Source organism: Macaca nemestrina, chromosome 4 (genome assembly GCF_043159975.1).
Source record: "Macaca nemestrina isolate mMacNem1 chromosome 4, mMacNem.hap1, whole genome shotgun sequence".
Classification (NCBI taxonomy): Eukaryota; Metazoa; Chordata; class Mammalia; order Primates; family Cercopithecidae; genus Macaca; species Macaca nemestrina.
In genome coordinates, this window is record NC_092128.1 from 88,613,684 (window position 1) to 88,640,192 (window position 26,509).

Here is a 26,509-nt window from a genome sequence, read left to right on the forward strand (position 1 = left end):
CTAAATTCCTCAGTCCCCACCCTTTGTGTCTGAATATCCCAGCCTGCTCTCAACAAGAATCCTATTAAGTCTGTTTACCCATAATTCCCACTTACACCTGATGTTTCCTTTCAGTAATTTGCCATCCACTGATCCCTGGCCTGCTCCTTGGCTATAAATCCCAACTTGTTCTTGTTGTATTCAGAATTGAGATCAATTCTATACCGAGGTCACATTTCCCCTACTGCAACAGTTGCTAGATAAGGTCTGTTTTTTAGTACACTTTACTGTCCAGCTCCGGTTTTCCTTGACATTGCTTGGCATGAAGGCTAGAGAGGTAAATAAAGCCACACTACGTGCAAACCTGTAAGCCTCTTGGAGGACTTGAGATCTGAAAAATTTACTAGATGATCATACCACTTACTAGGATGGAGAGAAGACTAAAAGGCAGACAGGATATGGATGTAAGAATAAGACTTCCACTTTGGACATTTAAGTTTTAAAAAGCTATGAGTCACTCTAGTGGTGACTTCAAGAGGGCAGCTCAGAGTTGCCCGGAGCTCAGAAGGTAAATATGAAATAAAGCTATAAATTTCAAACTCATTAGCATCTGGAAGGTGTTCATCCACAGTAATGGATGAGCAAGAAAAAGTCCTGGGATTTAAGATCTTGAATATTCAAAATTTAAGCAGAAGAGAAGTTAAGGAGTATAAACATGACTAAAAAGGAAAACAAAGGTGACTAAAAATGAGACCAGTGACATGAAAGAAAAGAGAAAATAGAGTTTCAAAAAGGAAAAGATGGCAAGACATGCAAAATGATGCTGAGATTCCACGTAACAGTAGCTGGCTGGAGTATTATGGAAACAGATTATTATGCCAAATGGATATTCTGCATGAACAAGTGCTATACCTGATTAGTACTATCTTCCTTCAGTGGCAGATATGAATCTAGTGATAGACATCCAGGTACTTGTCACCCTTGATAAAGACCAGCTCAAATAATTGGCCTTAACAATATATAATAAGGCTCCTCCCATCAACACTAAGCACTTTCTATTACATCACGTAAGTACCATTAACATACCTGAGAAGTACACTGAACTCAAGCTAGGTAGATGTTAGGAAATTGTATGGTATTGCTTATAAACAATACCATACAAGCATAAAAGCAAGTCTCAGGATTTGTTATCTATTTTGCAGATACAGATATCTGTATCTATGATCTCTTTAGTTTGTCTAAAGAGTAAAGAGATCATAAGCTTTCGTTTTTAGGAAAATTCAAAACTTTCATTTCACCCATTCAACCAGGACATGGTCTTATGTAGCTAGCATTTCTAAATCATTACCAGCAGCCAAAGGCAAATGTTATTCCTTTAAATTTACACACAGAGCTTTACTCTGAAGGTTTATACTCAGGGAATAAAGAGTCCAAGACTACTATTCTCATCTGACATTAATTTTCCAATTACAAAAAAACATAATCTTAACTGCACAGTTTTTAAAGTTTCTGTCCAAAAATGTTATTTTTATCTAACCTGATTTAGATAACACTAGGGTATAAGAAAATTTAAAACAAACTTTTGTCATAACCAAAAACCAAAGCACCTATCAGCCAGAGACTCCTGGGGGATTGGGGGGAGGTTTCCATGAACCTGAAGTTCCCCTAGAAGCTTGGGTTTCAGGTGACCCTTTCAACACCATTTTCATAATAATGCTAAGACATTATTTAACTTTTCACTCTTGTTCTTTCATGTACATACAGTGACCTTTACAAAAGTTACATAATGCTATGATGCTCTATCTATGTATCAGGTAATGAAATATATGCTTGTATATTTTCATGTTTTAAAAATTTCTTAGTTTTCACTTATAATATGTAAATATTTTAAAGAAAACCCACATAAACAAAAGCTCTTTATAGTTTTCAATAAATTTTATGAGTGTAACAGGGTCTTAAGACCAAAAATTTTGAAAACTGCTGCTCTACGTTTTTTTACAGGTATGATTTGGTATGAGTTTAAGCTTACCCTGACAAAGTATCGCATGATCTTGTTCTGGAAATCTCCAGGAGGTAGCAATAAATATAATAAGACCTCACACAAATCCCTTAGGAATCCTAAAAATAGAAAAAGTAGCTATCATAACATTAGAAAATATAAAGTCTACACTTACTCTTGATATATAAGGTACATAAAAAAGGTGGAAATAAGCAGTTCTCTGCCTAAAATGGCTTATTATTTTAGTAATTAGTACACATCAGTATTCATTAAAAATTCCTTCATTATTCTTCAAGTAGTAACTATTCATTAATCAACTTAATTGTTTTTTAATTTTGCTGTTTTAACCAGTTTTTTGAATCATAAAAAATTTCATTACAAGTCTTTTCTCCCAAAATAGTTTTAGATGGACCAGGTACTTTGTAATTCTACCACACATTAATTAGCTTTCCATACTTAAAAGTTATTCACACATTTTAAAATATAGCTGTAATTCTTCTTTCAAAGAAAAACCACCATCTCAGCAGGCTATAACAAAGGAAAAAAAGAGTATGCTCGTCTACTCTGCTGATTTAAGAGAGCTCAACTTACATAAAACTATTGCACATCAGTATATCTATGAGTTACATTCTAAGTTACTATAATACAAATTGACCCTTGAACAAAGAGTCTGAATTGCTCAGGCCCACTTTTATGTGGATTTTTTTCAGTAAATAAATTAGAAAATTTTTTAGAGATTTGTGACTATTTAAAAAACTCAGAGATGAACCGCATAGCCTAGAAATATAAAAAAAAATTAAGAAAAAGGTATGCCATGAATGCATAAAATATGTGCAGATACTAGTCTATGTGTTACTCAATTTTTTACATTATTGGTAAGGGTTATGGTTAACAGTGGGCTGTTAGTATTTAAGTTTTTGGGGGACAAAAGTTATGCACAGAATTCTGTCTGCACAGGGGGTCAGTACCCCCAACCCTCTCACTGTTCAAGTATCAACTATATTTCTTAACAGTGCTAATAAACTGGCCATTAAAAGCTGAACTATACAATAAAAATAAAAAGAAAAGGGAAAAGAAAGGAAATAAATAAAAATATTTAAAACATTTTCAAAATCTAAGAAAACAATTTCCACAACTAGAAGAGCTTTTCTATCGTTGTTCCTGTGCTGACACTTCCTGGGAATATAATTGCATAAGTGATTCTCTTAATTTAAAACTGTGCCAATTAACAAAGACTTAATACATGCAAAACTGGGAAAAGATAACGTCCTTAGCTAAAACTTGTCTAGTGTAAACTCCTACAAATAAAAGACAAGCCCGTTGAAATCTATAAATTTGGCCGGGCGCGGTGGCTCAAGCCTGTAATCCCAGCACTTTGGGAGGCCGAGACGGGCGGATCACGAGGTCAGGAGATCGAGACCATCCTGGCTAACACGGAGAAACCCCGTCTCTACTAAAAAATACAAAAAACTAGCCGGGCGAGGTGGCGGGTGCCTGTAGTCCCAGCCACTCAGGAAGCTGAGGCAGGAGAATGGCATACACCCAGGAGGCGGAGCTTGCAGTGAGCTGAGATCCGGCCACTGCACTCCAGCCTGGGCCACAGAGCGAGACTCCGTCTCAAAAAAAAAAAAAAAGAAATCTATAAATTTTATTTGAAATCACTATATTCATTCCCTTAGGAAATATTTTATGGTAACAGGTATACTTCTGAAGCAAAAATAATAAATTCAAGAGGAAGAGAAATCACTACAGATTTAAAAAATCCAATTATAAAATGTTTATGTTTGCTATATTTTAAAAGTAGATTGATAATTTCTTTTCTTTTTTTTAGACAGGGTCTCACTCTCGTCACTCAGGCTGGAGTGCAGTGGCATGATCACAGGTCACTGCAGTCTTGACTTCCCAGGCTCCGGTGATTCTCCCACCTCAGCCTCCTGAATAGCTGGGACTAAAGGTATGCACCATCACAGCCAGCTAATGTTTTGTACTTTTAGTAGAGACAGGATTTTGCCATGTTGCCTAGGCTGGTCTTGAACTCCTGGGCTCAAGCAATCTAGGCCCTTCGGCCTCCCAAAATACTGGGATTACAGGCGTGAGCCACTGCACCCAGCCAGGACCAGTTAATTATTAAAGATGGCCTTTAAAGAAGAAAACAGAATCTGGAAACTACTTTTAAGAATTACAAAATAAAATAAAATGAATAGCATCTTTACTATGCTACCTGCCCAAAGTAAGAATAATTTTACCCTTAAGATTTGTTCACTGGTTCTGCTAACTTGACTCTAGCCAGTTACTATTGTCAAAAAAGTTAAATTGAAAGAAAACCTTCTTCATCTTTGGGGGAAGTGCACACTAGATCACGGCAAACCTCCTTTTCCATTTCAACTTCAACTTCAAAGAAGGTATCTACAAGATCTTCTGCTGTACCTGAAGAAAAACAATTCAAGATATATAAAATGATAAAAGGAAAACAGATTTTTAAATCCTAGTTTTCAAATGGAATAAAGATATTACCTTTAACTTGATCATCTTTCTCTGTTATTTTCTGTTGAGCCTTTCTGAATACTCGTAAGTGTGTGCCAAAATCATCTACAATGCGTGTAGTAAAATAAGGTTGCCAGTCTATTTCTTTTGACCTTATAAAAAACACATTACATAAAAGAATTATATAAATGCTTTATCAGAAAATATAAATTCATTTTAATGACTACTGACAACATGATTGTCTGAGACTGTAAATTTAAATTGAGATTTTCATTATTGCCTGTTAGTATTGTTTCACAAGATCCAAAGTAAATCTTCACTAAGTCTTCTAACAATATTACTTGAATTATTTCATGTGCCAAAGTTTAAAACTACTATCTAAATGCTTAAAATAGTAAAAGAAATTAATTTTTTTCCAGTTAAATTTGAAGTGAATCTGATAACAGTGTATCATGTAATTTCTCAGCCCCAACATAAGAATACATAAGGAATTCTGAATAGTTTTGTTTGCTTTTAAAAGAGCATTTCAAACATTTCTTGGTTTCTTCTGAATTGTTTCTGAATTCTCCACATTCGTCTTTTTAGCGATGCAACACATGTTCTGAACGTTCTGTTTGAATACACTAGCACTTAAAAACTTGGCCATGGTCAGGCACAGTGGCTCACACCTGTAATCCCAACACTTTGGGAGACTGAGGCAGGAGGATCACTTGAGTCCAGAAGTTCAAGACCAGCCTAGTTGACATGGTGAAACTATCTCTACAAAAATTAGCCAGGCATGGTGGCATGCACCTATAGTCCCAGCTGCTAGGGAGGGTGAAGTGGGAGGATCACCTGAGCCCAGGAGGTCAACGCTGCTGTGACCACACCACTGCATTCGAGCCTGGGTAACAGAGCTATCTCACCAACAACAACAACAAAAAAAAGCCTTAACCATTAGAAATAACTAATTAAACGAATGGTTTAAAGAATGATGTAAAATATCACACATATAAAAGCCTTTAGAATACTGATGAAAAAGGTAATTACTAATTTTAGGAAGTCACCTAGTACTCCATCTCAAAAGCAACAGACCTCAAAAGATACTGTTAATTCAGTATACCAGTGAAACAGGTAAAAAACACAATAGATAACTCAAAAACAATTTATATCTCTCCTTGGACTGCGTGACTTTTTAATATAATGTTCTTTTTCATAAAATCGCACTAAAATTAATTCACCCTTTCAGGAACATACCAAGTAGATAGAAAACAAAGAGTCTATTCGGGAAGATGCTGGACAATGGAGGAACCAAAAAAGTACACCGTAACTCATTCTGGTAATTACCCAAACATACAATAAAGAGGCTAGTGAAGAAGCTGACTTAATTACTGTAACTTTTTTGGGGGGGGGGAAACCCTTAAAGAGTCAGTATGATATTGAAAAATAAATGGCTGTTTTCAAGTAAAAAATAAGTTATTAACACTAAGGCATAACTATGGTTTGTTTGTATACATGAAACTAAAGAGAAAGCCATAAGTATATGAACAGGAAAACAAATCAACACAAAAAGGTGGATCCCTAAGCTCAGTAATCCGAGGAAGAATTAATTAACATTATATAGACTATAAGAGCCAAGCATATAAGCATATAACTAAACTTGGTAACAATATTCAGTCTCAACATAAAACCTAAAATAAAAATTTAAACCTAACAGTCTCTAGAATCTCTTTTTTCTTATTTAAAAAAAAAATCACAATCTGTATAAGCATCTTTCAAAAATCTTTATATGAATATTTATTCAAAATCATCCATACTTGAAAATTTTATAAAAACAAAATTTACTTAGTATAGGCCATAGCTCATTTAATCCATAAAAGGTTCATTCTGACAAACTTAGAAGAAAGCAGAATATATAATCTTTCAAGTTACATCTGTCCTGTTTCATGGTACAATGCTGTTTATTTAATTTACTGAAACTTTCAAACAAAATAAAATTTACCAATTTAGAAGGCATTTTAAATCCATCTTGATTCATTATAGAGGACATAATCACATTTTAAACGAACAAAATTATCAAGCAATGCAAATACATACAAATTATTTCAAATTTGATGTACAGATTTCTATTTTCAATACAGAAATATGTTGAGGGTAGGAAAAATAGGAAAAACAGTACAGATATCCTATATCTCTTTCTGAGGTTATTATTTTCCTTCTGCTTGACTTATTTCCACTGACTTCATGCAAACTTAATATAAATCTCAAAAGAACTTTCTAGATTAGGAAGAACAATAGCACACTGCTTCCCATTTATAAATTAGAAGGATATATATTAACAATTTCTAGTAAAGTTTGTCTTAACAAAATTGGAAAATATTTTGATGACAGTGAAGTACTTTCTAAAATCATGACATGATAAATATGTAATAAATGCAATGTGAAAATAAGTAAGAAATATTTCATTATGTAATAGCCATACTTCTACTGCATCTACTACATAGCTTTCTAGTAGAGCTCTTAATATCAATTCTTCTTACATTATGCCAACAGTCAAAACTCTTTTTCACTTTGCTTAAAATATTCCCCCATATAATTCTTAGTCTAGTAAAACAACCGGGCTATTACATAACTCATCTTATTACCGACACTTGAGTTTTATTATTATTACTAATAAGCTGTAATTTCTTGAATTTAAAAATAAAAGAACATAATCCCTATATGACCAAAAAAAGTGATACAATTAACCCTAGCCTGAAAAAATTTACAGTAGGCCCCTGAAGCTTATGTATCTTGACAGAATGGTTGCAATAAAGAATTAAGAAGGTTAACTAGGAATGCAAACAAGTAATGAAATTTTAATTGAAAGCACAAAAGCAAAACAAAACTATAAAGTATGTCTCTCTGAACATAAATTTTGCAAGCCCTTATCTCTGTCTCTAATGCTACCATCCTATCCCTCGCCACCATTCTACTTATAGGTCTCCCACATCCACTGTCTCCCTTGCATTCCAATTTCCATAAAGCAGTCAAATTTTTAAAATAGGATATATACAGCTTTAAAACTGCAATAACACCCCATTATTATTAGAGCTAAGCACAAACACCTTCTCTAAGATCTTTCTTACCGGAGAGCCCTTGTGTATTTCCTCCTCATCACCATCTATCTCACCTTCTCCCTGCCTCTTTGTTATGCAGATCCACAGGCTTTCTTTCCATTTGTCAAATGCTAATACGCCCCTTATACTCTCAGCGCCTCTGGACAGACTATTCCCTCCCCTACATTTGCTTGGCACTGCCTACTCTCCATAAATTTTCCTCTCCCCCCATTCACTTGACAATTCCCACTTATACATTAAAGTTTATCTAAAACGTCAATTCCACATGCCAGCCCTCATTGACCCCCATCCTCTCCACTATTCCTTCAGACTAGGTCCTGTCTCCAGTCATGCATTCTACCAAACTTTCCACTTTTTATAGCTCTTACAAGCTACAGTTGAATTATTTGCTGTTAGAATATTAATCTCAGTAAGGCACGGATTGACTGGGTCTGTTTTTTGTTATTGCAGTTGTTGGTTTGTTTAAATAGAGTCTCACTATGTTGTCCAGGCTGCATTCACAGTGCAGCCTCAAACTCCTAGGCTCAAGTGATCCTCTTACTTCAGCCTTCTGAGTAGCTGGGAGTACAGGCACATACCACTGCACTCAGCCAACTGTGTTTGTTTTATTCATAGTTGTATCCCCCGTGGAAAAGTAATGTTTCAAATATTATTGGAGGCACTCAATGCACACTGATTTATTGATTCCTTTTTCAGGGTTAGAGCACTGTTTACGATGGATGTTTGGAGAATGGCAACAGTAGGCACAAACAACAATTGCTTCCTTATTCCCTGAAGTGTTAAAGTAGAATATGTACTGAGAAGCTCTTTTTGACTCACGGCTACTTAATGCCAATGCCTTAAAAAGGCAAGTAAAGTCCCAAATATGTGTGAGTTTAGAATTATAAATTGCCTCACTTGTTCCATCTATTCTAAGCAGTGTACAGCTCATCATCAGTAACACAAAACACGACCAAAATCAAGTATTTCTGGAAAATGCACTGGACTGGCACAGATGCCATTGATTCGAACAAAAGTCTTCCCCAAATGATGGGTCTTTTACTCAAATCAAAGGCATATGTGCCAGTCTATGAAATTCAGCAAGTCACATCATTTCCCAAAGTTTGTTTTCTCTAACAACACTTATTATATCTTTGAGTCTATGATTGATATTAGCTACATAAAACCACACATACACATACGCATACACATACACATACACATACACATACACATACACACACACAGGGACAGAGTGTATAAAAAACTGGTAATTGGGCAGTAGGTAAATTTAAATATTTGATCAAAAGAGGGAGTCATGAATATATTTCACTTTAACTTCAATGATATAAATCTTCCTGTGTAGGACTAAGATTTATTCTTTGGTTAAGGCTCTGCTGAGTGGTATTAACATGCCTTGGGTCTTGAAAAAACTACAAACTGTTCCCACACTGCAAAACCTATGGTGTCCAGTTTCTTTAAAATGGCAAGGGAATAAAGACATTTGTGAACAAATCTGCATGAAGAGTCCTTGAAGACTTTCAAATTTCATACTTGCCTTTCACTCACTTAATTCAACTACAATCTTCCACCAGCTTTGAGTAACTCCAAAGCAAGTGACTTGGTTTTCATAGAAACTACCCTGTCATATTCGTATTTCTTCAATCTAAGTTGAGTGTTAATTAAACCACCTGATTATCATAAAAAAGTGTAACTGGGATATATGGGCTCAGAAACAAATACAACTTTTTTTTCAACGTGTTTATCTGTCTCCTCTAAATCACCAATGTTCAGGTCACACCACAGACTAACTGTATCAGATTTTCTGGAGGTGGGGTCCAGGCATCACACAAATGACTTTTGATAAGCATAAAACTCAAAGGGTGGAAACAGAAGTGGATAGATGTAATAGAGCCTAGTCTTAATGTTAAGGTTATCAGTCATTATAGCATACAAAGGGAATGGAGAGCACTGGCTAACTAACATCAGTTAAGAGAACTTTCACTGCAATAGCACAGAATTGGAACCATTTCAAAATCAGCTTAAAATTTTGTTGACAAGAACTACACACACAAAGACTATAGATTAAGTGATATGTAGTAATTTAAAGAGGCTTCAATAAAGAGGCTACACTTAAATCTTGATGAAAGAGCAGTATTTATACGAGAGAAGAAAGGACACAGGAATGAGCAGAAGATGGGAACGAGCATGATAAATATATATGCAAGGGTCATCTTGTAGACTTGCCTGACCAGGAGAGGGTGATCGTTTGGCAGTAAAGGCGATCTTCATATTCATGGCAGAATACTTTCCTGGAAAACGTGCCTTATGTCAAAATGATAAAAGTAAAAGCTGCTTTTTCCACAGAAAATAATTCTATAATAAATGGTATGCTCCTGATGCTACATTAGTTTTTCAGAGAAATGACTATGAAGACCTTTTTTAAAAACTGTAAGAATGACAGAGTGTACTATATACTACATGTGCAGGTATACATATAGACACTATATATATGTACACATACACACATACATACACACATACACACACACACACAGACAGAGAGGTCCACAGAATCTTAGTATTTTAGAACTGAAAGGAATCTCAAGGGAAGAGGTATATACATATATACATACACACACAAACACACACACGCATGTTAAGACTTGGCTTTTTTAAAGGTACGTTAATAAGGTCAATATAATAACCAATCACATAAAATTATAATAATATGTATTAATCTTCTACAAAAGGTCTTTATCTTCTATGTAAAAAACAGAAATTTTTGAAAAATCATTAAAATAGAATTCCTAGTTTTTCTGGGTAGATTTTTGACAAGTAACTTTGAGCAGATTTTGGGAAAAGTTTTACTCTATTGGAGGGCCTTTTGATCAACTGACTCACAGACTTTTTTTTGTTGAGAGAGAGCAACTGAGTGGCTTATCTGTGAAAGAAAAAAATTCCTTCTCCTTTGAGCCTCTGAATCAGATACTAACTTCCCCTCTTAATTCACTATTAGAAAGGATATACTACTCTTTACTTTAAGTACATAATCCTTTACTTGTTTCCATCCTTCAGAGTCCTTGAAGAACTACTTTGTTCTACAGTGTCAAAAACTCAGCCTGAAATTGAATTTGGGTAAAATTGTAAAGGCACAGAATTGTAAGCTTCATTTTGAATCCACTAAATCAATCCCCCCTACGTCAATTCAGTCATAAATACTACGTGTTAACCATAATCATCTCTCTAGAGTCCCCTTTTTTACCCTTTTATCATCCACTTTAAGGATTTAGTTGTCAGTATTGATTAAAATAATGAAACTAACTTGACCTTCTTCACAAACATTCCTGAACTTACAGTAAATGTATGATTACCCCCTACCAGAGTCCTCAAAAATAAAAAAGAATTCTTCCATAGGAGTTAAATTAGCAAACACACAAGGAAATACATCTCATTACTTCAGGTTTACAAATCTGCCTCTGCCCCCTCTTCACTTAGCTGTATCCTCTCCAACTGTGAGCTGGAGTAGGCAAACAATTATGTACATCTCTTCCTATTTCCATGTTCAGTGACTTCATGCTGATAGCTTAAAACTGAATGTGGTGGGAGAACTTACACCTCAGAAAACTTAAAAAAATATTAAACTCATAACACTACAGATTTATTGTTTTCAGCATTCTATAAATAACAGCAATAGTCTAGTTGTACAAAAACTTTTTATTTCATTGATACAAGTGTTTTAATTGAGAAAAGATTAGTAAACGTATTTTATGTTTAGAATCAAGCATTCTTTCTGATCATTTAGAAATATACTAAAAGGTTTAAATAAATTTTGTTATCCTACTATAAGACCCCTACTAACACGTGTAATCCCAGCACTTTGGAAGGCCGAGGCGGGCGGATCACCAGGTCAGGAGATGGAGACTATGCTGGCTAACATGGTGCAATCCTGTATCTACTAAAAATACAAAAAGATTAGCTGGGTGTGGTGGCGGCCGCCTGTGGTCCCAGCTACTCGGGAGGCTGAGGCAGGAGAATGGCATGAACGAGGGGGAGCTTGCAGTGAGTCGAGATTGCACCACTGCACTCCAGCCTGGGCGAGAGCGAGACTCCGTCTCAAAAAAAACAAAAACAAAAGAAAAGACACCTACTAATAAAACAATAGCTACGAAGAGTACTTTAATCCCAAAGTAAATTAACTCTAATTAGCAATCCTATATACTTAAAAAAAATAACTCCCCAAATGGCATTCAAAATGTGGAGTGTGATGGAGTAAGTTAGTGTGTGTTTTGGGAGGAGACACGGTTGAAAAGAAATCAAGATTAGTAACAACCTGACCAGAGAATCTTACTATTTTAGAACTGAAAGGGATCTCAAATCACTATCACAATTCCCTGTTATTTCAGAGCCAGAATTTAAATTACATATTCTAGGAGACACAGTGAGACCAAGGTTTTGTTAAACAAACAGGGTTCCTGGAAGGGCAGAGGTTGCAGTGAGCTGAGATTGCGCCACTGTACTCCAGCCTGGGCGACAGGGCGAACTCTGTCTCAAAAACAAAAACAAAAACAAACAGGGTTCTTAACTTTCAGTTCAGTGTTCTTTCTACTCTAACTTAACAAGAAAACAAAACATCCTGATTCATAAAATTGGTGGAAACGAACTTAGGCATGCAGCTTTACATGACTGTATTAAGGGAAATGGTATTTAGTGAGCGATAACACTGCTTAAGAAGTGCAGTCCTATATCCTATGTTTCAATGCTTCAAAGAGATTCCAAAATCCAGATGTTCTGAAGGACTTAGGTCTCAGAAAATAGTAAAAAGTTTATACAGAAGTACACACATAAAGTATAGTCATCATTTCAGCAGTATAAAAAACAAGACGTGAACACCTTAGTTAAGACAAAATACAGGAAAAAAAAAATAACATGGGGCTAAGTGCACATCTTCTTAAGTAACAAAGTATAGAAAATTAAACTCATGATGTTAACTATTTTAGTAAACAGGAGTATTAATAAAATTACAACTAAGATCTAAGTCCTTCAGAACATCTGGACATTTCTTCTACAGAGAAATGTCTATTCAAATTCTTTCCCCATTTTTTAATTAGGTTACTTGTCATTTTATTATTGAGTGTGCTGCTTTTTTTTTTTTTATACATACTTTTAATTCTGGGGTACATGTGCAGAATGTGCAGGTTTGTTACATAGGTATACACGTGCCATGGTGGTTTGCTGCACCCATCAACCCGTCACCTACATTAGGTATTTATCCTAATGCTCTCCCTCCCCTTGCCCTCCACCCCCCAACAGGTCCTGGTGTGTGATGTTCCCCTCCCTGTGTCCACGTGTTCTCATTGTTCAACTCCCACTCATGAGTGAGAACATGCAGTGTTTGGTTCTCTGTTCTTGTGTTAGTTTGCTGAAAATGACGGTTTCCAGCTTCATCCACGTCCCTGTAAAGGACATGTACTCTGCTGGTTTTTATAAATATAGTTTTATTGGACAGTTATGCTCATTTATTTGCATTTTGTCCACAGCTGCTTTTGTGCTACAATGGCAGAACTGACTAACTGTGACAGAAATGATGTGGCCTACAAATCCTAAAATAGTTGTTTGGGTCTTTAGAGAAAAAGTTTACTGATTCCTGCAATAGACAGTTTTATAGCCATTAATATATATAAGAAGAATTACAAATATATAGAAAACATATTAGAATCAAAACTGTACGAAGTAACATATGCTGTATGATTTTTAGCTATATAAAAATTGTAACCATGTATGCACAGCTAAGACATTAAAAGGAAATATACTAAAACATTAACAGTGATCTTTGGATTGTGGGTCTATGGCTGAATATAGCTAATTCAGAAAATCTAAAGAAGAAAATTACATTTTACAAAATAGGTATATATTACTTTACAGCCAGAAACAGAAACATCTGGTTGTCAGTAATAAAGATACCTACTATGACTTTTTTAAAAATTAATTTATTTGCCATTTTTCTTTTCTATTCTTTGTGTTCTTATGAATGAAAACTTAAGAATTGTTTTTTCAACTATAGATAACAATTTTGTATAGGCAGTCACTATCTGGAAACAAATGCTTACTATCATGGTTTGTACATGATGGAACAGTAAATACGTAATAAATTATTGTTGATAGAGTTCCTACTTGTGACTTCCATGTTAATTTTTTCCACACATTTTAATATGCTTCCGCTGGGTCTATGAACATTTCATTTTTCAGACACTGGAAAACACATGATTGAAAACAAACCATCTATCTGTAGAACAAATCACATATCTATAGAAAATATACAAATGACCAATAAGCACACGAAAAGATGCTTGATATCATTAGCTATCAGGGAAATGCAGATTAAAACGATAATGTAATACTACTTCACACTCACTATGATGGTGACAAAAAGACAGACAACAATAACTTAAGTGTTGGTCAAAGAGGAGCTTTCATATGCTGCTGGTGGAAATGTAACAAAGTACAATCACTTTGAAAAAGTTTGCAGTTCCTCAAAAGACTGATCATACAATCCAGAAATTATATTCCCAGGTATATATCCAAGAGAAATGGAAACATTTGTCCCTCAAAAACTTGTACATGAATACTCATAGTAGCATTATTCATATGATTCAAAGAGTAGAAACAACCTAAATGCCCATTTACTGATGAAAAACAAATGTGGTATGTGTTCAATGGAATATTACTCAGCAATAAAAAAGAATAAGCACTAATTTATGCCACAATATGAATGAAACTTGAAAACATAATGCTAAGTAAAAGAAACAGGAAAAAAGACCATATATATTATTTCATTCATATAAAATGCTCAGAATAGGCAAATCCATAGAGACAAAAAAAAAAAGATTAGTAGTTACCTAGAGCTAGAAGCGTGGGGGAACGCAGAAGTGACTGACAATGGATATAAGGTTTCTTTGTGAAGTCATTAAAATGTTCTTAAATTGATTGTGATGCAAGTTGTACAACTCTTAACTAAAGCTACTGACTTTAAGTGGTTGAACTGTATAGTTTGTGAATTGTATCAGTTAATAATGAACTATTACCCCAGGTCTATTCTATAGATTATAAAAACATTAGGCTGGGCGTGGTGGCTCACACTTGTAATCTCAGCACTTTGGGAGGCTGAGGCCAGTGGATTGCCTGAGCTCAGGAGTTCGAGATCAGCCTGGGCAACATGGTAAAACCCCGTCTCTACTAAAATACAAAAATTAGCCAGGCGTGGCAGCGTGCACCTGCAATTCCAGCTACTCAGGAATCTGAGACAGGAGAATCGCTGGAACCTATGAGGCGGAAGCTGCAGTGAGCAGAAATCGTGCCACTGCATTCCAGCCTAGGAGGTGACAGAATGAGAGTCTGTCTCAAAACAAAAACAAAAAACATGAAACATTTCCCCTTCTTTTAAATATTTAGATAAAATTTCTAATTTTAAATTAGTTTCTAATTATTTTTGCTATACTGTAATAAATATAACTGTCTTTCCGAGGAATGTCAGTTTTTACCCAAATTTCAAATTGCAAAGAATATAAAATGGTAAAACAAAAAAAGGACAAAATTTTGTTGCAAATGTCCACTATTTGAGTTTTGTTTGCCTTTTAACAAGTGTAGGGATATACCATTTATTTTCATTATTTCTATGGCAAAAGGTAAAAGAAGAAAATAGGGAATATGTTCTTGAAGTTTTACCAATCATTCCCTGTGATACTATGTCATTAGTATCACAGCCAGCGAATCCTGAAACCTATGTATCTATCCCTCCTCCCTCCACGGGAAGATCTTTCCGGAAGGAACACAGTGGCATTAGCACATATCTACTTTCCCTGGCGCAGGGGTGGGGCGCAGTGACTCACGCCTGTAATCCCAGCACTTTGGGAGGCTGAGGCAGGTAGATCAGAGGTCAGGAGTTCAAGGCCAGCCTGACCAACATGGTGAAACCCCATCATCTCTACTAAAAATATAAAACTTAGTCGGGTGTGGTGGCGCGCGCTTGTAATTCCAACTACTCAGGAGGCTGGGGCAGAAGAATTGCTTGAACCTGGGATGCAGAGGTTGCAGTGAGTGTGCCACTGTACTCCAGCCTGGGTGACAGAGCAAGACTCTATCTCAAAAAAAAAAAAAAAAAAAAAAAAAAAAGAATATATGAACTTTCTCCAATCTTGGATTAAGAGGAACAAAGATGGAGGGATTTACCACCCACATTTCACTTTCAAGATCAACAAGGTTGCTTGTTATAGTTTCTACTACACTATCCTTATCTTCTTTCTTAGAAATTTGCTCATACTATTCTTATTTCCTAACATATCCTTCCTCTCTATCTATCCAAATAACCCATTCTTGAAAACCAGTTTTGCTCTCAATTCCATTGAGGTCTTCATCAGCTACTCTAGTTCACTCTATCTCTACATGAAAAACCACTCTCATTACTACAGAAATGATTGTTTTATTTCTCCATGTTTCATGTGCCTTAATTTTGCCCTCTCTACCTCCCTTGCTGTACAAAAAAATAGCTAAGACAGGGTCAAAGAATGTGTGTACACAACCTAGGAACATAACAGCAACAACAATAACAGAGAAGTTAATTTTACTGAACACTTACTATGTACCAGATTATAGAGGCACAGAGTCAACTGATTTGCTAAAAATGTCATTTATTGATTGGTAAGTACTTTACTAAATGTTTCACCCACATCATCTCATTTTCCCCTTACAACTCTGAGTTTGCTACAAGTACTAGTATTACTATTTTACAGAGATATTAAAAATTTTCTTTTAGATACACTACAACTTAATGGTAGACAGAATTATAGATTTTCTGACACAGGCCAAAGCTGTCAATATCACACTATAATATCTTATTTAAAGGGGGAACAAAAAATACATGGGTTATCTAGGATTCATCCCCTGAGGCTTCTGTCTAATCCACACCCAAATTCCACAGAGAAGGAGAACTCAAGGGTGCTGGAGGAAAGTTTCCTTCCCCAAGCTGTTACTGGAATAACAAAAGTACTAATACTAAATAAGATGTTATCACTACAGAGTACTCTCCCACACATGATGTCATTTAATCCTAACAACCACCTGATAAGGGGATACAAGTTATCATCTCCAGACAAAAATATATGTGTTTTGTCCACTCAAGACCAAGAGCTTAACAAGTAATAGAGCTAAGTTCAAATCCAGAACTTCAGACTCAAAACATACATTATTTTCTTCCCATCTTTATTCAAAGTTAAGCACTTCATTTTACAGTGGCATTCTCTAATTGTTTCTCAAAGTTTATGAGTAAATACAAACACTAAAAATCATAGGTTCTAAACATTTTCTGAGTTCATGGCCCTTTAAAAAAATCAAACCTATGAAACCACTGGAGAGGAAAAAAAAAAAAGTTTTTTTCCACAGTTGTGGGCCCCATAAAGGACTGTAAGTTAAAGAATAGAGGTGATAATTTTTGCTGCTATCATATGCTTCACAGTATACAGCAGACAGCACAGAATAAGGTTTTTAAAGTATATGAATGATTGTAAACAGACTAATTTTCTTGATATTGGTACTGGAAGTCATGGAGCCTCTAGTAAGTCATATATTTGCGTAGTAATAGAAAAAGTCTATGTAGGAAAGTAATTAACAGAGAAGGAACAAACCAACAATTAATGAGTTTTATCGCATGCTAAGAACTTTATTTGATACCATTTTTTAGCCTAAAAGCAGCCTCTAAAGTAGTTATTATCTGTAATGTTTTAATTTGCCAGAAACTTAAGGTAAATGGTCAAGCAAAGATATAAATTTAGATCAGTGTAGGATGCAAAAAAACCTTGCTTTTTCATTAAGCTTGATAGCACTGAATGTTTTCAAAAGAAAAAAAAACTTAAGACCTACAGTGAAAAGAAAGGTGACCAGGGGATCAAAAATAGGGAAAGTATTGCAATAATAGGAAAGAAGAGCAGGAAACTAAGATAAATAACCTAGATTATAAAATATTTAATTGGGTGGGAGAAAAAATACCAAACTTAAGAACAATTTGATTCTAACTCTAACTCACTGGATAACATTAGACTAACCACTTTACCTTTCTGGACCTTAGCTTCCTCATCAGTAAAATTATGGGTGTTGGATGGCATAAAAACTTAAATTTCTAAATTCCTTCACAATTTTCAAAACACTATCACAGGTATTTCATTTCACTCCACTGAGCAGGGACTTTGTTTTATTCACTGCTGTATCCCCAGCATCTGGTTGGTACAAAGTATGCCCAAAATATTAGTTGAATAACACGAATTTTGATCCTGACAATTATCCTGAGAGGAACACAGAACAGGGCAGTTATTATTACACTTATTTTACATAAGAGAAAAACCAAGGTTCAGAGTTTAAAGACACTTGCTCACAGTCCTACAGCCAGAGGTGGAGCTAGAACGCAAACTCAAGTTTTCAAATTACTAGAGCTCAAATCTCTTTCCAGTTCTAAAATGTGTTACACATTTTTATATATTTTCCAATAGTCAGGCACAAGAATAATGAATTCTTCTTATCCTCACCCTTTCTAAGAAAAAAAAAAGTCATCAGGATAGCGTCACTATAGAAAGCAATAAATAAATATTTAGAAGAATTATCTGAAAGAATACCTAACACTCAATAATGGTGCACATGAAATAAAAGAGATTACATTCAAGTTCAGACTTCCTTTGATTATACCAATTACATGTTCTGTGTTCCACAGTGAGTCTGCATCTGTAATTCTGGCTAGCTCCTTTGCAAATGCTTACTCCTAATCATGAGGGAGGAGAAGTACAAATCTATCTCTATAACTATTATTGTTCAAACCATAAACCTTGTACCAGGCTCCCCAATGAGGTTGGGAAACACATCTCATGCCCTTCCTCTAGCCAACTCCAAATCTAAAGCTTTAGAATCAAATGGAGATAGAGGAAAGGGCCTGAAAGGGCAGCATGAGCTGGAAATACATAGCAGGGCAATCTTTGTGTGTGATGGTAGCAACATATTTTAATGGAATAAAAAAAAGAAGTCTACAAACTCATCTAAACATAAAATCTTTCTTTCAAAAATAAATAATTTCTAGAACACAAGTATTCCCTTTCCTATAATGTTACCCATTAAAAGGCTTTCAAAAAGTTAGACGTCAATGATAAAAATGAAAGTAAACGTAATTTAAACAGGTGTGAAATAGCCTCCCATCAAAAAAAATCAAGCAGTTTAAGTAAAATAGAAGCCAAAATACTTTCATCATATGGGAAGCAGTATACAGCTGGTTTGTAAAGTAAGAATTTTAGTACATGTGACAAGAAAAGTTCCTTAAACTCACCAAAATAAACTTTTCTTCTGAAAAATATAAACTTGAATATTCTCCACTGACTTATGTTCCTTTGGTCCCTTCTCCTCCCTCTAAGAGAACTTCCAATTGATATGTGTCATAATTAGGAGAAGAGTTATAGCAAAAGGAGAAGAGCAGTTACTCTGAAACTAATCTATTTTCATAGCACTCACATAAAACAGAGGGTCTAGGGAAAAGCGGGGGGAAAATTATCAAGAAGTGGGGTAACAGATTTAAAAAGTCACTGATTTGGACCCTAAAGAAAATACCAAACAGAATGCAGTGCTTAATCAAAATAAACATTCTGTAAAAACCTAAAATCTGGGGTAAAGGTTTTAAGAGCTCTAGTTCTAAAATCCTGGAGTTATCCCACAATAATAGTCTGCTGTTCTACTTACCTTTTAATAAACAATTCCTCCCCTTAAAAGTTATTTTCCTTAGTGGTACAAACCATGCATCTACATTTTTCTGCATAAATACAATGCCATGTCCTTACCTAGTAGCAAACTGAATGAGCGCATTTTGAAGAGTCTGCCTAATTTCAAGAAGAAAAGATTCATCATCGCTTAGTGTATAATACCAATACTGGACATAATCTCTCAAGGAAAACTGGATAACCTGTAACAAAAATATTGGGAAAAAATTACAACATTTTAGGATTTAAAAAGTTACAGTGGTAAACTAAAAAAGCATGCTGTATCTGCCAATTTATATTTACTCTCTACGTATTAATTTATGGTGGTAAATATCTGCCCTCATTACAAAAACATCAACATACTAAAAACCACTTCAAACATTTTTAAATTATTCTGGTATCCAAACTTACCTACTGCCTAGATTTAAAAAAAAAAAAAATTAAAACACTATATATGGCCAAGTTCCATATAAATCCAGGTAAAGACAGTTTGCAGAAAAAAAATAAACTTTCCATGCTATAATCTAATAAATAATATCAATCAGTTTAATGGAATGAGATGTAAAATAATAGAGAATTCCAAAAAAAAAAAAAAGGTTTTTTAAAGATTACATCATCGGATCCATTGCAGTCTAATTATAAAAATTATACAGGAGTTCACTTATTTCTACTAACATCTTTGATACTGCCAACAGTATTTAGACAATAAATAATACATAATACAATTCAATGTATAATTTTTACAAACCAGATAAACTAAATATTAGTAATAATAATGTTAAAATTCTAAAGTACACATTTTTATAATCATATAATCAAACATCAATGAAAAATATTTCAGGGGGCATAGCTTTTTACCTAGCTCTAATTTTTTAATGTTTTTAGATCAGATATTTCATTTCCATTTTTAAAAGGTAACAAGTAGGAAAAAAACAGTCTGATTTACCACACCACTAAGCTTATTAATCAACAAAACAGTAACACTTTAACTGTAAAATTTTAAGAAACACTATCAAATGTCAATAAAAACTTTTTTTCTAAATCCAAATTCAATCGAAAGGCTTTTACATAAAGTAAACCACCTCATTAGAAGGGAGTTAATAAATAAGGAAGCATCTTCAAGTATAAAATTCAAGGATAACATAAAGAAATTCCAGGATACTATTTAAAGAGCAAAAAGTATTTCCTGGTATCGTCATTAGAAATATACCTAGAACACAATATATAGAATTCAAATACCACACGCTGAAACTCACTTGCTGGAGAGGTTCATCAATTATATTGGCACCCGTCAATCTTCTATCAATCTTAATAGTCCTGGCTTCCCGTTTCATTTCTTCTAAGCACTTAAAGGAAATCAAAACATCTTAATGAGTAGTTTTCTGATCTACAATCTCTCTAGTTTAATTCCAGTTGAATACTCAATGTAACATCCCTTCATTATCCTCAAGTGAATAAATAACCTATTTGAGGTGCTACTATAAGCCAAACACTATTTCTCAAGTTAACAAAACTAGACACTCCCAAAAAAATGATTATCGTCAAAAATTTAATTAAATCAGCAAACATTTAGAATGTGGGAAAACTACAAATGTACAGGTATGCTGCTGCCATATTTCAATGAAACTTTACAACTATAAAATTAGTGTTTCATGTGAGTCAAACTGTCTTTATTGGACACTCTCCCTCTTGCCCCTCCCCTTTCCCAGCCCAAAACAGCATACCAGCTGCAAAATAATTTTTAAACAGATTTTATTTAGGGATAGTTTTTGGCAACTTACGAAAATGTATTTCTCTAGTTTTTTGTGTTCAGAAAGATCAGTGGCCTGAAAATTGGGTTAAAGGCAGTGGGAGACTCTTAAAAAAAACAAACCATAAATATATACAATATAGATACAGATATAGACATAGATATCTATATTAAAAATACATGCTTCAAGTTATAATATGAAACCACTGAAATTTTTTCATAAAACATACTTATAAATCATATTTTAGAAATAGAAAATAAAAACCACTGTTTTTATACTATCTATTAAAAATGGATTATAAAGACTTAACCAGTCTTGAATATAATTTATTACTGTAAAGGATCTTAATTCTTAAAATATTTCCTAACCTCTCTATCTACCACTCAACTGAAGTACACTATAAATAGCTAAGAAATGGTTCAAAAAAGGAAAGGTTAATTTTGTAAGACTTATAAGTAAAAAAAAAATACATATGAATATGAGTCCTAAAGGAGAGAAAGGTTTCAGATCATAAAAAAGTTTAAGTATTAAAAAATTTGTTTATCAATATAAAAGTCAATGGAATAGAGTGAAATTCTTTTATTAATGTAAAATAATATTGGACATTATTTACCTCTACATCTCTTGCACCTTAGCATGTAACAGACAAGTTAATAACTGTAAAGAAAGTTGTTATTAGCATCAACTCCAGGCCATTTGCCTCTCTTCATACAAAATGAAACCAACCCAATTCCACAAGAATTGAAGACACTACAAATCTGAAGCCTACGCAATTCCAATTTTATTTATCGAGTATGATACTAAAAAAAAATAAAATAGCACCATTCAAGATGATAAAAATTAGGTCTGAATTATTAAAATTCAGATACTGCATAATCTAATTACAAGCTATATTTTTCAAAGTAATGAAAAGTATCCATTTTTTCCCTCTGGTTCCTCTGCAATTTATTTCATTCAAACCAGAACACTCATTGACATTGTTACAAATCATACGCATGATGCTTTGAAATACTATGATAAGACAGCAGGAAAAATACCCAAAATAAACTAACCAATAAATACTATGATAAGACAGCAGGAAAAATACCCAAAATAAACTAACCAATTTCTATCATTTTCTCAGGTTTGTATTCCCACTTTATAAATCTAACACTAAAAAAGTTTTTAAGATGGCCTTTTAATATATATTTCCTAAGTATAATTAGACAATCTCACATAAACTTCAGTGAGCATTAGTAAATTATAGGAAAATTTGTCACGCTATATACAGATGATTATTATCATTGCAAAGAACTGGACTTTGAGGTTTTATATTCCCTCAAACTATTTACCTTAGGAACCCCAGTTGATGTTGGAGGAAGAAATGAGTGTTCACACTGTTCTAGGTACTTCTCTGAGTTTGTTTTTCCAAACAGGAGAGTAACCACTAAACCCCTAGAAAAAAAATTTAATCACAAATATAAAAACAAAACTTTCTTATAATTTAATGAATCTACTACCAAGTATGTTTTTCAGAGTTCACAGATGGCTTATCATTTACTAAAAAGTCAATTTGTGACTTTGGCAAAGCAAGAAATTGACAGATTGTATTAGGTTCTGAAGTTTAAAACAACTATAAACATTTTGTGAATTACACAATAATACTTTTTAAAGTTTTAATCCAATATACTTCCTAAAGAATCTTGTGACAAGGCCGGGTGTGGTGGCTCGCGCCTGTAATCCCAGCACTTTGGGAGACCAAGGCAGGCGGATCACAAGGTCAGGAGTTCGAGACCAGTTTGACCAACATGGTGAAACTGTCTCTACTGAAAATACAAAAATTAGCCAGGGTGGTGGCACACTACTCGGGAGGCTGAGGCAGGAGAATCACTTGAACCCGGGAGGTGGAGGTTGCAGTGAGCTGAGATCACGCCACTACACTCGAGCCTGGGTGACAGAGCAAGACTCCGTCTCGAAAACAAAAAAAACTTAAATGACATTTTTCAAACTTAAGAAAAATCAGGCTGAGCGCAGTGGCTCATGCCTGTAATCCCAGCACCTTGGGAGGTCAAGGCAGGTGAATCATCTGAGGTCAGGAGATCGAGACCATCCTGACCAACATGGTGAAACCCCGTCTCTACTAAAAATACAAAAATTAGCTGGGCGTGGTGACACGCACCTGTAATCCGGGCTACTCAGGAGGCTGAGAGAGGAGAATTGCTTGAACCCAGGAGGCAGAGATTGCAGTGAGCCAAGATCACGCCACTGCACTCCAGCGACTGAGTAAGACTCCGTCTCAAAAACAAAAAAAGGAAAATCAGCCCTTATTAAACAAGTATGCTAGCTAATAACCATGGATAAAGGCAAATGAGATCTAAATATGTAGCTAAATGACCAAATTCTATAGTTCTGTTAACCAATTAAGGTGAGGTATTACATTACTACAACTTGCCAGTATGAATACAGAATAAAAATAAAGGCCAATAGGGGGAAAAAAAAATCTAATCTATGATTTGTTTAAAATAAGGCTGGAATTAAAATATAAATGTATCCCAAAATAAGTTAATTATTTTGAAAAATAATTACAGGATCAAGGAAGATAAATGGTGATTTTGAACTGCTTCACTCTAAGTATTAATTAATTATTATCAATATTTCATAGATTTAAAATTTACCAATAAAGCAAAGTGTTAGAAATCCATCAAAAAACATTTAATCTTATAATGATCTTATAGTAATGTTACAATGATTCAAAGACTGTAATGACAGAAGGGAACAGTAAGACATTAAATATTATCAGTCTCAACTACTGAAAGGAAGATTCTCAAAGTCCTCCAATTTTTGTGGCCCCCTTTCCATGTTTGTTGAGAACAAGGAAAAAGTCAAATCAGTTTATGTCATTAATTCTGTTTTTGTTGTCTGTAAAAGGCTGGTCTCAGAATTACTGCTAAATTTCATCTATCTGTGTTATATCTGGTATTATTATTAAGATTCAAGTTGGCCCTGTATTTCAGTTTTACCTGGTTATTAAGCATATTTACAGACACAATAAAATGTTTATATTAACACTGTGTTATTAAAAACATCATCAAGAAACAGACTGATAAGACATTAACTTTTGCCTACAAGTGTGTGACGATACGAAGACAAGATAAAGAGCAGTGTGATTTTAAAATAACCTAAATAGTAGCTTCAGCCGTAAAGTTTAAATAATAATTTAAACTGTATTTAGGTGCAAGAAATAATTATATAACCCAACTAATATAACAGAATGCCACAAAATAACCATAATGCAATGGGATGAAAGTATCCTACAACAACAAAAATGAAAAATCCCCATGTATTTTTCTTTCCAAAAGTATTCTTTATATTAAAAAATAAGGGGTTAACTTTGACTATAAGCAAAATAGAGACATTATCAACACTTCAGAAGAATAAACTGCAGCACTTAAAAACTTAAGTTTTATTAGCAAAACAAAACAAGAGAGGATTCCACAGGCCTACCATGTGACTCTTAATTTTCTCTAAAGAGTTTTTTAGTATCCATTATCCTCTAGTATCCCACCTTATCTTCAAATTTTTACAGAACTTTGTAAGCATCTGAAAGATTTTTTGAAATTATTCCTTGATAAATTACAACATTTAAAAAAGGAACAACAAAGGTTCTCATAACTTGAAAAATGAATAAACTTTGTGCAGGATCTGGGTATTTTTAAAGATTTTAAAACTTAAAAAATTAATAAACTGATTTCTCTTTTTCCTAAATCTTATTTGGAGCAGTTGAGTAAAAAAAGAAATAATTATTCACTTATCTACCTTCTAAGGGCGCCTACCTTAGCCTATAAAGCTGCAATATCCTCCCTTGCCAAAGTATTGGGAAATACTCTGAAATCCTTTTCCTTCACTCTTACAAGGGCTAATACAATTAGCGCAATTAGAAGACATTTCTACCATTCCAAAAAAAAAAAAAAGTCAAGACAATTTCCTTTCCAATTAATAAATGCAGCCTTGACTCTGAGAGAGAGTGGTGCAACCTTGTCGCTATTCAGCCATGCTGTGGCCTTAACTGTGACTGAGGAGTGTAATTAGGAAACCCATTTGGCTGCAGATCTGTATTATCTTCAATCAGCTTTATCATCAATAAAGATACTCTGAACTCCATTATCAGACTATTATGGCTAAAATAAGTTTAAATGTTTCAGTACACAGTATTATATCTAGGCCATAGATACAAAAATACTAAATCTAACAAAATATAGTTTTATGGAGAGTCTCTGACATAGCTGCTCAATTAAAGAAATTCTCACTTGTTCAAGCATATGCTCCCTATAGAAAGACCATAACATGACTATCAAATCTGTATCCCCAAAAAAGTGACAGATATATTTCGAAGCTAACCCTTCAGTGTCCGATATAGTTTCTCAAGCTACTGTTTATATAAGCTATTCAATTCAGCTAAATCTTCTAAACCTATAGGCTCAAATAACTCCTCCAAATATTTGGGGTCTCAAAAGATTTTTCAGAATGAAATCAGTGTTCATTCCACAACTGATTACATAAATATGTCATATAAACATACATACAAACACATTAACAACAAAATACTCATTTCAACTAAGCTACTTTGGTAACAGTGTCTAAATAACAAACATCCCTTGTCTATATATTTTCTAATATTTCCTTGTAATTCATGTCTGATACCAAACGCTCTGCATACAAAGCTACAATAAATTATGACTGAAACCTCTCTTGTAAAGGTTTATCAACTTAAGGGAAAATATAAACGTACACCAAATAACTACGAAGAGAAAACTGTGAAATCAGGTATTTGAATTTTCTAGACCGAAATGACAACATTCATTAAAGGAAAAAATTAACATTATTGTCTGAAGTCTAATCACAATTTCTATAATGTAAAACTTCATGTGTAGTCTCATTTTAACTTTCTTATTATTATTAACATAATGCAAAAGAAAATTTCAACTTTAAAGGAGAAACACCACCAAAAGGAATCTGAAAAATTTTTTAAACTTTACACATTATCACCAAAAAAAAGTTCATACCTTTGGAAATGGACATCTATTATTGAAGGACTACCCATATTTATGATACAAATAATGACAATCACTGTTTTTATTTTTATGGGTATCCTTATTTTTTTAACTTTAGTAAAAGCAATTTATTAAAAATGGCATTCACAAATAAATCATACTCCCATTTCTCATAGTCATTTGTTTCCATTTTAACAAGACATGACACAAGAATTATAAAATTGTAATTGAGTATACTTACCCACCCACAAAGCAGAGGATATAAAATGTCAAATAAAATATTACAAAGGGTCCAAAGGTTATCAGAAAAAGGACAATGCCAAGGCTTCCCCATCCCCATATGGATAGACTGGTCTGAAATAAAGAAAAAATATAAGTAAATAAGTAAATAATTCTCCACATGAAT

General features: G+C 34.0%; 1 protein-coding gene across 10 annotated transcripts in view; it reads right to left on the bottom strand.

Moving 5' to 3' along the window:
* Positions 1 to 26,509, bottom strand: part of LOC105475640 (sorting nexin 13) — a 469,096-nt gene that overhangs the window by 399,047 nt on the left and 43,540 nt on the right. For all 10 annotated transcript variants that reach the window (XR_011622210.1, XR_011622209.1, XR_011622211.1 and 7 more), the window contains exons 2-8: positions 26,345 to 26,457; positions 22,405 to 22,507; positions 20,579 to 20,668; positions 19,404 to 19,525; positions 4,493 to 4,614; positions 4,304 to 4,405; positions 2,009 to 2,097 (exon numbers count right to left, since the gene is read on the bottom strand). Coding sequence is in view for 5 of the 10 variants with exons in the window: in XM_071094915.1 (XP_070951016.1) it covers positions 2,009 to 2,097; positions 4,304 to 4,405; positions 4,493 to 4,614; positions 19,404 to 19,525; positions 20,579 to 20,668; positions 22,405 to 22,507; positions 26,345 to 26,457 (741 nt within the window). In the remaining 5 variants the exon portion in view is untranslated. The remainder of the gene's footprint in view (positions 1 to 2,008; positions 2,098 to 4,303; positions 4,406 to 4,492; positions 4,615 to 19,403; positions 19,526 to 20,578; positions 20,669 to 22,404; positions 22,508 to 26,344; positions 26,458 to 26,509) is intronic.